General features: G+C 44.1%; 1 protein-coding gene across 7 annotated transcripts in view; it reads left to right on the top strand.

Moving 5' to 3' along the window:
* Positions 1–11,641, top strand: part of RBFOX1 (RNA binding fox-1 homolog 1) — a 1,464,646-nt gene extending 1,453,005 nt beyond the window's left edge. For 2 of the 7 annotated variants that reach the window (XM_036278885.1, XM_036278887.1), the window contains 2 exons: positions 7,312–7,387; positions 8,931–11,641. In XM_036278885.1, coding sequence (XP_036134778.1) covers positions 7,312–7,387; positions 8,931–9,053 — 199 coding nt within the window. In that variant the 3' untranslated portion in view covers positions 9,054–11,641. Of the gene's footprint in view, positions 1–7,311; positions 7,388–7,762; positions 8,046–8,930 lie in introns of those variants that run through there. The other 5 variants (XM_036278891.1, XM_036278886.1, XM_036278888.1 and 2 more) reach the window with 4 other exon arrangements.
* The last annotated feature ends 1,561 nt before the right edge of the window (positions 11,642–13,202 follow it).

Here is a 13,202-nt window from a genome sequence, read left to right as displayed (position 1 = left end):
TACTTTTAATATAGTGGGTTAAATAAAAATATAAAAATGAACTTCACCTGTATTTTACCTTTCTAACAAGGCTACTGTAAAATTTAAAATGTCACGTGTGGCTTGCATTGGCGTTTCTCTTCATACTTTTGTGAAACAGGACCATTGTAGTGCCACGTTTATTTTTTTCATTTTGTTGAAATGAATATCAAAGGTGTTTTCAAGCCTCAGACACTGTCTGTGAGAGGTGAAGGATACTCACCCAGAATTGAAACATTTTGACGGGTAATCTGGACATTGTTAGTGCTTCTTGACTTTGTGTTTTAATTTGGCCTCCGAGTAATCTACCTCCTTCTCACCTTGCTTATTAACCTCTCAGAGTGTGTGATCCACTCACAAGGGGCAGGGGCATGCCAGTCCACAGGGCTTCAGATGGGCAGCCCGATTCGGGGGTAGCTCTGACTCAAGAGCTCCGGAGGCACTGCTGCGGACTCCCACGAGGAATGGAGCGGTCGGGAGCTGCTGTCCTCTCCGTCTTAGCAGCATCGGTGACCGACATGTGTTCGTTTCTGACTGGTCCTGTCTCAGCTTCACTGCAACAATTTGCAGTCGGTCTGCACTGTTACTGTCTCTGTTCATGGATGGAGAAACCGGCTCAGAGACGAGGTCAACTTTCGGAGATTGCTTAGCAAACAAGTAGCGAGAGCAGGATTTGACTCTAAGAATTCTGACCTTGTGGAATTCTTAGCTTCCACTTGGCTTCTCTGCAGAGGTGTTGACAGTCCCATGAGGGCTAAGAACTCAGAACTGCCTTTGTGGTTTCCTCATATTTAAACCGTAGTCGGGGTGCCATGTGATCTCAAAGCATGATGGGAGATTTTTCGTGACTTTGGTAGGGCAGCCGTCAGGACACAAAGAAGGTGAGACGGACTTTCTAAGAGGAGGGTGGCGGTGGCCCTCGACATTAGAGAGTATGGCTGTGTGTCTTTCATTGTCATGGAGGAACTGTAGAGACTTACTCTCTTCTTGACTCCCGGACAGTGGCTGCTGCTGTTCTGTGATGAATCCAGAATCGAAGTTCCTACCTCAAACCTGAGTTATTGGGATTCCAAACAGGAAGAGGTTTTAATTGCATTAGAATGCGTAGAAAGGATGAGGTCGTCTGATTGGCCATGGGTGGCATGGTCTGGTTCCCACAGACTCTACGTGCACACAGTTCAATGTGGCCAGCATCTAGGTGCAACAACCAAGTCCATGGCTTCCCGTTGAGAAGGTGAAGAGCCCAGAAGATGCTTTCCCTCCTTCTCCCGAGGACAAAGACCATGAGGCTGAAAACTGTGCCAAGTGATTTATGAAGACGGCTGTTGCCAATCCAGGCTAAGGAAGTGAGCAGCAATAGAATGCAAAAGTCTCAGAGTCGAGCTGAGGTCACTGCATGCTGTCCATCTCAGAGAATCTCTCCCGTTTCGACTGCTGTCTTTCTTGGAGGTTTAGCTGCAGGTGGACCTACTTTCTTGTTTTCGCATTGTGGGGCTGGCTCACCTTCTCTAACTTATGTGTCTTGTCTAGGTCATTTGCCTGGGAGAAGGCTACAGCAGTCACAGAGGAATATTTTTTTACTTGAATACATTCACTAGGCAAAATGAGCAAATGAGGTCTGAGGCCACAGGTAAATAAGTGAGGGCATGCCCCAGCTAAACCATCACTCTCCAGAGGGCAGGCTGTTACAACCATGGAGCTGTGGGGTAGTAAGTGCCCTGTTTGTATGCTGTGTGGTCAGTGTGGGCCTTGCATGGACTAATTTTCCCAAGTACCTTATATCCTAGGAGGGCGCTGTAGCCCCTAATGGCATTGCAGAGACTGGCGGCCATGCAGTCTCCTCCGTAGTGAGGTATCCTATATTAAAATGCCTACTCTGCAGTGCTTCCCTGTGTGGTGAGGACACAGTTTTTATACCCTGCGGCATAGATCTGAGGGGAGAGGATATTTTATTCATCTTTCTGCCCCACTGGGATTCCCCCAGCTATCTCTGGGACCAGAGGCAAGGGGAGGTGATACTAAAGTAAGAATAACAGGTCCCAGGGGCATAAAGACCCTTCACTGAAATACATGGAGTGAAGTTAAGTACAGTGTTCTTACTATATATCCCTATACGAAAGTCACTTAACTCTTAAAACCCAGGTGTGGGGGTACCAACATCACCCTATTGTGTTTTATGAGCACCCAGCTTGTTTCAACTGAGTTAGAAGATGTTATTAATAAGCAGTGTTTACATTTCTCAGTAGCGTTGACAAAATCATTGACAAATACGGGTTCATATTTCCCATTCAACAGGTAGCATGCATAATTATTTAACTATAAGTTCAAATACAGCAACATTACCTTAAGTGCAAATGTAGTAATTTGAATGGTATCTGTGACTCACATATTAGATAGATCTTGACTCCCAAAGCATCTGTAAGTTGACTGCTAGAGCTACATATAATCATCTTAGAAGAGGATCTTTCCATTCCTTCTACAGACCAAACGTCTGGGCAAGAATGAGAGACTGGCTTGTGAAAATCTATATAAGGACCCTTGTATCATAATCTCATTGTATCTGCAGACGGCTTTCAAATGTGTCTGGTTTCTTTCCATGCACTTTATCTGTGAATTAGGCAGAGCTCAGATAGAACGATACCATTTTATGAACAAGGGAAATGAGGCTCAGAGAGATTGATTTGCTCAAGTCACTGAGCAAAGGCAGAACCTGAATCTGGGTCTTCTTGCCTCAGGGTCTTTGCCCTTCCCAGGGCCTGGGGTGGGCCTCCTGGTTTTAAGTTGTTGCTAAGGTCAAAATTAGACAAGGTCTCATGATGCTGCAAGCTGTTACCTTTTATTTCTTTGTTCGTTTGGGTTTTTTCCCTGAAGGGTTTTTTGTATTTTTTGTATTTATTTTTTATTGTTGACAGTATTACAATTGCCCCCCATTTCTTCCCCTCTTTACCACTCTCCACTCAGCCCCTCCCTGCCCTGTCCTTCACTGCGGTATTGTGTGTCCTGCTGGGTTCTGATGAGCTTTATGACAACACGGCCAGGGTCTTGTGAGCTCTCAGGGGTGATGTGGAAGTACACACTGTATTTCCAGAGTCCCCAGAAACGTTCCTTCTGAGTATCTTTAAGGGGGCTGAACATCTCTGAGAGCAGCTGACCTCGAGTCTTTGGAAAGCTCATCTGAAAGACTCTTTGCTGCTGACAGAGTCACAATGATGGGTACAAGGTCTTCCCGGGCCTCCCCTGCCCTCTCCACTCCTCCCTCTCGCTGCCTCCACTCTCGCAATGGCGTTGGCTGGCCCCGTTCCTCTGCACTGTGGCCAGCACTGTGCTAGACACGGGGATTCAGGCAAACACAGTAGACTCTGCCCCAGCCTCCTGGGGCTGGCATTCCAGGCAGGGGGCGGTTAATGAGCAGGGAGAGGAAAAGGTAAACAGAATCGGTGGGGATTTCCCACATGCCGTGAGGGTGAGGAGGGGGTGAAAAAGTGTGCTTAAGAAAGAGGGTTCAGGAACAGAGGCATCTTTCTAGGGAGGTGACATTTGATCTGATACATAAAGAAGGAAGGGAAGTGATTCCAGTGGAGGATGAGTGAGTGCCAACGCCGTAAACCGAGAATGGATTTGCACGTGTCCAGGGGTATTGAAGAGGCTAGGGTGCCTGGGGCACAGCAAGCATGGGGTAGAGGGGTATATGAGAGGGTTGAGAGAGGGACAGGGGTGACTCGTGCAAGTTTGGATTTTATTCTAGAATCAGTGGAAAACCATCGGAGGGTTTTAAGCAAAGGAGTGATAGAAGTAGATTTATATTTAGTTGGATGGATAGATAGATAGATAGATAGATAGATAGATAGATAGATAGATAGAGATAGATAGATAGATAGATAGATAGATAGATAGATAGATAGATAGAACAAAAGCAACAAGATTTAAGGCCAGTGTTGATCAGGTTCTGGTGAAATGCTGGTTGGTGATATGAGGATGGTGCTAGTGTGAACGAGTGGTGTGGACACATGTAACATTTCATCTGTAATTTCTGATGCCTGGGACGTGGGGAAACAAGGAGCATCATGACTGATTGCACTGTTGTCTACTCTGGCCAAGGCTGGGTGGTGTGGAAGGTGACCATAGGCACAGATCACTCATAACATGGCAGCCTCAACATATTCTCCCATCACTCTGTTGGGGTCCCTGGGAATTGCCGTTCTTCCTTGGGGCTGTGCTTAGCCAGCTCTGAGGACAGGAGGTCGCCAACGTGCCTGGCATGTCTGTTGCAAGAGCAGAGCCGGAGTCCACGGCTCCCCTAATAACCTTGTGTGTAAATCGTAGTGTCACACAAGGGCGTGTGCAGAAATTAGCATTTGAAAAGCAGCCTCCTTGCTTTCAGTTTGAGCTGACATGGTCCCTTTTCCTCTGTGGAAATGAAATTTATTAATCATAATAAAACGATCAGATTCTGAAGGTAGAGGTCACCCTGAGGAGAAAAGGCGCCTGCTTGTTCACCAGGAATAGTTCAGCGCTGTTGTATTTTTCTTCCGCCCTGGAAAAGAACATTGCCAACTGGTTATCTTGGGCTTTCCACAAAGGTTGACGTTCTGCCCAGCGTTAAAACAAATAAGAATTCACAATTAAAGTTTGTGGGAGGAAAGGGTGGGAGCTCCCAGTAGGTTGTCTCCCCCAAAGAGGAGAATTTTGCTACAGTTAAAATCATTCCTCAAATTTAAAAAATATAATAATAATTGCCCTGAATCTGCATCTTCACACTTGTTTTGAAGGAACACCATGTGATGGCATCACTTGGTGCATTGCCAAGGGTTTTCAGTTTGCTTTTGCAGTTTATGTCTTGTTCATACAACCAGCTTTGCCAGGTAAAAATGCCTTAAAAAGAATCCTATTCACAGGTGTTTTTTCTCCCTTTAGACTAATGACAACTTTACTTTCTCATGAACTAAAAATCCATGGCAAAAATTATATCTCATTTCTTTACACGTATTCGTATCTACTTCTAATTATGGGGGTCAAGGCCCAGCTTTTATGAGTGACGTCCCCAAATAAATGATTCCTTCAAAAATGTCATCCTTCTTCTTATTTTAGCACACCCTCTATCTTAGACTTGCATGGTTTCCCTCCCAGAGGGAGGGGGTCTTTGAAGGCCATTTCTGATGAGCTCAAGGACTGGAGGGCGTCCCAAGGAAAGAAACACAAGAGGGAGGGTTGATGTTTGTTTCACTGAGAGATTCCCCCTAGGAAAGAAACATCCCTTCGCATCACTGCTTTTGAGGATCAGGTGAACACAGTGTGACAAAGCTGAAAGCCTCATCTGGATTATTTGGACGTGGTCCCTTGGAAATAGGCAAGGAGGGCTTGGGAATAAGACATGTCCAGTGAGAGCCGGCGGAATGTTTTCACTGCCTAAAGTGTGACTTGGAGCCCAAGAGTTAGAGAGCTCTTTGGCCGGCTTCTCCCCCCTTTCCAAGGCTCTGGGGTGTAAGCAATCATGCCAGACTCATCCAGTAAATTTTTATTCACCAACCCTGGATCAAGAAGATTGGAAACAAAATGGGGAAGAGAACGGGCAGGAGAGGAATAAAGCAAATGTGAATGAAACTCCAAGAGCTGGGAGGTGGCTTCATGTTGGCAGTAGCTGGTAGCACAGACCATTTCCTCCCGCCGTCTTCCTTTGTTCTTTAGAGCAAAGTCCAAGAGTTGCAAACTGTTGATAGCCCACACCGATTCCCTTTGGTGACTGGCACACCCATTCCCCCAGCTGCTGTGAGTGTTGGTCGCTAATGGTGCTCAAGTGTTCCCTTCTTCAGAGAATTACCCTCTGCCCAAGAAAGTCGCTTCAACTCAGAAGTTCTCCTCCAGCCGTCAGGGAAACCCACAGCTAATGCTTAACATACTCAAGCGTTGAAAAACCAACCCATGGCCTCCAGGTGGGATGAATTCTGGGGAGACCCATGGGATCAGGTGAAAGCGAGTCTCTAGCTCAGACCATTTCTCTCGTTTCCCTTGCTCTGGAACTGCCCGCCTCTCTTGCCTTCTTCTTCGCATGCACAAGAGTCTCTCTTTCAGGCTGTTCTTCCAGGGAACCTACGTTAAGATGGCACCTCAGCTTTGGTCATTAATGACAGAGCAGTGTTCAAACTATCTCCAAGAAGATATCTGGCAGGTCCTTTAAGTCAGGGTGCGTGCTTACCCTTACTTGATGGAAACAGTTCCGGTGACTCTGAGAACTGTAAAGATCAGCTCTGACTCTGTCTAGCTCTGTGACCTTGAGCAAGTGACTTGACCTCTCTGAACCCTTATTTCTGATCTGTGGCATCATTCAATCCCGAACACTTAGTGGGTACCAAATGCATCTGGCTTCCATCTCTTCTTTATTTTTATTCTGAAACCTGTAGTGGAAATCATGGCAGTGGAGGGAGGGGGATGGTAGAGAAAGAGAGAAAAATTCAAAGATAAGGGAATGTTATCAAGAAATATTGTTGGAAATGTGTCCCTTTCCAGAACCTGGCCATAGATCGATGAGATAGAAATCCTAGGGTGATAGGATTAAAATCAAATCAGCTCTGATTCTTGAGTGGGGTGGGGGCACCCCACAAACCCTTCGAGTATGCTTCTATTTGAATGTATTTGCTCTTCACATTCTAAGATGTTGGACCCTAACTGCAGAGACTAGGTCGCTTCACCCTCTTTGATTCACTCTTTTTCATTTGATTGGTGACAGCTAAATTAGGAGAAAAGGACATTCTCTCTTGAGTATTAACATGTCCTTAGGTGGTACTGGGCTTCTGAAAGCCATTCTTTCAAGTTGTTTTTTGCCTACCTCAATCTTCAGGGTAGCTGCATGCATGAGCAGTTAGAAATGGTCATATGACAGAGAAGGGGAAAAAATGTGTGTGTGTGTGTGTGTGTGTGTGTGTGTGTGTGTGTGTGTGTGTATATATATATATATATTCTCCAAAAAAATAAAATGTATACACACTAAATAGCTGATAGCTCAATTGATATTTCTTTCTTTTTAGACTTAACCCATTGGAATTTATAGTTATTTAAAGTATGTGTACGTTTTGGGGGACACCATAGATATATATAGCCAGTCATGTTACATGGACAAAAGAATGTGCTATGCACAGATGGAACTTTCTCATATTAGGTGACAGATAGGAGTATATTTCTTATTTATGAAGGTGAATAGGGCCCCTCCACACTGTCTTGGTATTTTGCATTTTATGGTTGCTATTATTATTTTGTAACACACATTATGGATTAATCTCCCCTCTGTTTTCCTTTCAGTTACGGACGAGTTTATGCTGCCGACCCCTACCACCACACACTTGCTCCAGCCCCCACCTACGGCGTTGGTGCCATGGTGAGTACCAGTTCCTCCTCTTCCTCACTTCTTCCTACCTCCCTTCCCTTCCCCAGCTGGGACCTTCGTCTGGGTTGACGGTTGATGTCCTCTCACTTTCCCCTTAATTGAATTTGTCTCTTGTGCTAATCTAACAGCAGCTAAAATGCCACATTAATCCTCCCAGTAAACTTGATAAATGTCTTAATTTCTTGGCAATGTAGTGCATGTAAGTTATTATATTTCTAATTTTGCAAGTCTCACCTAGCAGAGCACTTACCTTAATGGAATAATTAGTCATTTTGATAATTAAATCCATCACTAACAGAATGCAGTGTCAATGCAGAACTTTTTTTTTTCTTTTTTTTTTCCCTCCCTTGCTGCTCATTCACATAGCCCCAAGGTTCCAGCCCCAGCACAGACTTCAGAGGAGCTAAGCTGCACACTTCCAGGCCTCTGCTGTCAGGCAGCTGAGAATCTGACTGCCTCTCCTCCCCTATTACAATTCATGTTTAAAGTCATAGTCGCCCAGGAAAGAAAATAGAGAGGGGCACACTTTGTGTGTGTGCCTAGTACATAAGGAATTAGGAGGAATCAGCTGGGTTTGGGAGTTGTCTTTTGTTTTGGGGGGGGGTTTGGGTTTTTGTTGGGGGGTGGGGGGAGGGCGAACATGGGAGGTGAGGGTGGGTGAATTTGCCTGTACTTGTTCAAACTTCTATGCACTAAAACTCTTGAGTACAGTAAGACGTGCCCATCACGTGAGAGCGTATGCAATCATTACAAAGCTTTTGGCATGCAGCTTCCTGCTTGGGATCAAGAATATCAGTCCTTATCCTAACACTCAATCCCCATAGGCATTCATTTGAATCGCCAGTACTTTTAGAGAAAGGAAGTAAGACAAGTGCCACCTCGTAGCCGTCTAAAGCCATGGCCAGACAATTGGCTGGAGCGTGGCCATAGATTCAGCCACGATCTGGAAGCCAGATCCTTTTGCACAAGCTCAGTGACACCAAGCAATTCATCTGTACGACTCCCCTCTTAAGAGCAAATTCCATACAGCTCATTGAGCCAAGTCAAGTGAGAAGTTGATTTAAATTCTCATCCTGATTTTGCATTCAACAACTTCTGCTTCAACACCTAGTCCGCTTGAGTTATGTGTTGGAAAGGAGAGTTGAATTGCTGCATTCAGTCAGTCGTCTACATCCAAGCTCTTGAGTGTATGATTGAGCTTTTCCCGATGGAACATAGGGTTAATGAATCAAACAAGCAAACAGAATGAGACAGTGAACATCCTTCCATGGTCCAGGGTGTATCCAAGTCCTTTTAGCTCCCAGGACTGGCCGACAGAACTGGATTTTACAGGGGCTTTCTGTCTAAGGAGCTGTTGGGGGAGGTCAGGATTGGCCCTATCTGTAGTTCTTCAAGAATGACCTGGGATGGGTAGGGGGTGCCTCCATTTTGGTTGCTTTTGAGTGTCTATTTTTTCACATTAGTCTTTTTTGATGATCCACGTGTTGCAAAAGGAAAATGTAAAAAACACACCCCTCAAATTGCTTTGTTTCAGAATGCTTTTGCACCCTTGACTGATGCCAAGACTAGGAGCCATGCTGATGATGTGGGTCTCGTTCTTTCTTCATTGCAGGCTAGTATATACCGAGGGGGATACAACCGTTTTGCTCCATACTAAATGACAAAACCATAAAAACCTTCCAATGTGGGGAGAAAGGAAGCTTTCCGAGGCCTGGGTATTGCAATACATGCAGTAGTGCATCATTTTAGCAACTCTAAAAACTAAAAAGAGGAAAAAAAAATTACATTTTTTATCTTATACCTCAGATATTTTGTTCTGTGTATTTTAATATTGTGGGTCTTTCATTTCCGAAGGTTCCGTAGTTTGGTTGCTGGCTGTAGGAGTTTTTTGTGGTTGATCTAGAGAGATGCTAGCTATGAATACAAACTGGTTTAGGGCCATATCCAGAGTGCTTTATCATGTAAATGAATTATATATGCTGAATATTAAGCTACTGGGGTTATCAGCTGTTCGGGAAGAGTGTAAGTGACTACAGTAGTCATTTTTTTCTGCATCTGCATTATTTTATTTTATGACAGGGGAAGGGTGGGAGGGACTTAGGGGATTGGGACTGGGGTTTGACTGAAAGAAAAAAAGTTGTAACTAATGAATCTAAACGACCCACTGCACCAACAATATAGCAACGGTCCTAAGTTACTCATTGTTAGTTCAGGCCAAAGGTTATGCTGTTAAGGGGATGCTTCTGGCAGCCCTTGTGCATCCAAGTTGAATGAAGCTGTGCAAACCCACCCTTTTACCATCCCCTCGGGCAGTATTCAGCTTCTTAACCAGCCGCTAGTTATTTAGGCAAAAACTGCTAGTTAGGCCATTGACAAGCATTCTTTTTATATTTCTTCCAGTATAATAAATTATTGATATCATTGCTGACTTTTATATTATGGGAGGGAAAAAATAACATTAATAAAAAGGTGATAAAAAGCACTGTTTCTATTTTTTTCTTTTTTTCCAAAAAAAGGAAAGTAATAAAAACTTAAATTCTTTGTACCAGTTAAAAAAAAAAAATGTATAAAATTTACATCTGTGCAGTGGAGTTGTTCAGTTCTAGAATCAATCTATGAAGCTTTCGTTTTAGCCTAGTAGAACAACTGTTAAAGACAGACGTATAATTTTTATGGAATTACATGATAATCATCTTCGGATTTATAGAAGCATTTTACAAGTATTGCAATCATTGAGTAGAGATAATCACGGTATTTTCATCAGCTTGGTACTTTTTGAAACACGACTGTGTGATGTGATCAAGCTGCAATTTTTCAGCCTGTGAGAGCCTGCCCTACTAGCTCCTTCCTGGTCCCAGGGGATACCCTCCAACCAGTAACTTTAGTTCTGTCTCCAAGGCCCAGGACACTTGTCAGAAGGAAGCAAAAAAGTAGGCCTACCCTCCTCCTCCCCAAAGAACAAAGCCCCCCCGCCTCTGAAGCAGGGCCAGAGCGACGCGGCCGAAAAATTGCAGCTTGTCTCGATGACTTCTGTTGGAACGCCTTCCATGTTGTCCTGTTTACAAGTTAACCTAAGTTGGGGTATCTGTCACGGGTCTTCCTGTTTTTGTATTTAAATTAAACAAACAGCAGCAAGCTGTCCCCAGTAGTTCTGCTGCTCTAGGTAAATCTTCATGTGTACAGTGCGGGCCATGTCTGGCAAGCACTTTAGTAAGTTATCAACTCACCGCTGTGAACCTGCCAATCCGCTGTAACAACTCTGCTTTCAAACAAAACCAAACAAAACTTTAAAAAAAAAAAAAAGTGTTTGTGATCCAGCATTCTTGTCACCCTATGTGCATGCAGTAAGATCGGTTGGATATTAAACCATCAATAAAGTTTCACAAGATTTGAAAACCAAGTTTCTGTAGCTTCGATATCTAAGGCAGATGACGGTTCTCTTGAAAGGAGAGGAAGGGGGGGGGACTGCTTAGCAGCCCAAAGCATACAAAAAGTTCTTTTCACCAGACTTCTTCGGGTGGGGGAGGGGAGGGGCAAAGGGGTGTTTTGTCGCATCACTGAGACATTCTCATTCCCCCACCTGGGAAACAATGTGATGACAATAGGTGCCCGAGTGATGTTTGGAAAGGCAACAGTGTAGTAACATGCTCCGGCATCCTACCCCGAAGGGGAGAAAGACAGAAAGAACAGGGGGCGAGGGAGAAGACACAGATTTCTCCCGATGGCCTCAAATGTCACAATCAAGAATTTGCATTGTATTTGGAATCACAAACATAGAGTTCTTACTGTGTTGGTTCAAGTAAAATTAATTTGCAGTTTTGATTTTCCTCGACGAGCTGTACTTTTCCCCCATGATTGTATGTAGTTTTAATAAAATCATTTAGAGCGAGTGGGTGCCGAGGGATGTTGCAGAATCTCTGTCTAGGCACCCCTCCCAGATGCCAACAAGTCATTTTAAAATGTATGTCAGAGATGTAAACAAACATTTTGGATTTTTTTAAACAGTATTTATTTGGAATGTTTTCATTTATCTAAATAACTATTGCTATTATGAATTATGAAAAAAAAAGATTAATATCATGTGTGGCATATAGTGACTTTTAACACACACATCATGCAATCTGCAAACCCAGAAAATGTGTATATCTGTCTTTAGAAATTAGTGTTTATATCACTTACAGTGGTTTGTGAATAAAGAAAACTGGTTTGTAATATCAAAAAATAAAAGCTTAGTCTGAAAAGGTACATGACAGTTGGTGTTCTGAGTCCTTTGGCTTCCGTGTGTTTTCTTCCATGGTGCCTTCTTAGCCACGCGTGAGTCTGTACTCGTGTCCACCAGGGGGCGTGCTGCGGGGCTGCCCAGGTGAGCAGGCGGCTGGGGCCTCCCGCAGGTGCGCTGACTCTGGGGCACACAGGACTGTTCCCCAGCCTGGACATGTCAGTCTTTGGGTCCAAACAAAAACAAACTGCACTTCAATGAAACATCTGTTCTAGTTGTTCATACAACTTTAGGGTGGCGGAGAGGCTGGTATGATGAAGATGAAAAAAATAGTGAGTACTAGGTTTACATTTATTGAGTGTCTACTATTTGCCACGAACCCAGCTTAGGCTCCTGTGTTCCTTATTTCATTTAATGATTCGAGACTTCTGTCAGGGTTGAGTTATCTACCCATTTAGTTATCTTAATGACATCGACTATCTCATCCAATTTTCTTAATACTTCTATCAAGTTGGTGACACACATAACGGTTTTAAATATGCAAGGTCTGGAAGCAGATGTTGGGAGTTTGGATCCTGATTCTGTCCCTTGCTAGCTGCAACCCAGGGCAAGTCAAACTAAAGTTCTGTGCCTCAGTTTCCTCATCCATAAATCAGGATGATGGTAGTACCACCCTCTGAATATTGCCACATGGGATAAATAAAACAGTCTATGAGACGGGCTCGCAGCTGGACTTCATAGATTGTAAGTTATTATTATTTACCATGAGGAAACTGAGGCACAACGAGGTTAACTTACCTGAGGTCACACATCAAGCAAGTTTAGGGCCAGGATTTCCAAACAGGCATACTTAGTTTTCCTCCTGGCCCAGTCAGAGCTTTTAACTGTGGACTTTAGAAATGAGAAGCCTTACCCTGAGGGCAACACCAATCTACAACGCAGATGGTCTTAATGGCAATTATTACACCATTTCACGTATGTTTAATGATCCCTGTTCTGTAAATGCTTTGTAGCACAGAGAACTACGAGGGTTATAGTCAGCTTCCGTTGCCCTATGTCAACTTGATCCTTGAAGGGAGTGTCAGCCTCATTTATAAATGAAGACACGAAGAAACTGTAGGCCATATGATTTGCCTAAAGTCAGGTCTAGCAACTGTTGGAAGCGAGGTCCCCATGAGAATCTGTCTGAGCCGGGAGCGTGTGCCCTCTTCCCCAAATCCTGCTCCATTATTTATGATTACGGTGGTGATGGTGGTGGGGGTCATGTGAAAGTGGAGCGTCCGGTATTCTACCTCATATGTGAGGCTAGCCCTGGCCGGTTTGCTCAGCGGTTAGAGCGTCGGCCTGAGGACCAATGAGTCACAAGTTTGATTCCAGTCGGGTACGAAGAGCACGTACCTCGGTTGCTGTTCTTCCCTGGCCCTGACCGGGGTCGTGCGGGAGGCAACTAGTCAATATGTCTCTCTCTCTCTCTCTCCCTCCCTCCCACTCTATCAGAAGAGAAATAGAACAATATCCTCGGGTGAGGATTAAAAATAGTAATAATAATAATACAAAAATATGTGAGGCTAGATTAATTAAAACACA

Source organism: Molossus molossus, unplaced genomic scaffold (assembly GCF_014108415.1).
Source record: "Molossus molossus isolate mMolMol1 unplaced genomic scaffold, mMolMol1.p scaffold_m16_p_3, whole genome shotgun sequence".
NCBI classification, from domain to species: domain Eukaryota; kingdom Metazoa; phylum Chordata; class Mammalia; order Chiroptera; family Molossidae; genus Molossus; species Molossus molossus.
The sequence above is the reverse complement of the archived record's forward strand: the minus strand, read 5'-3'. Positions and strand labels throughout refer to the sequence as shown.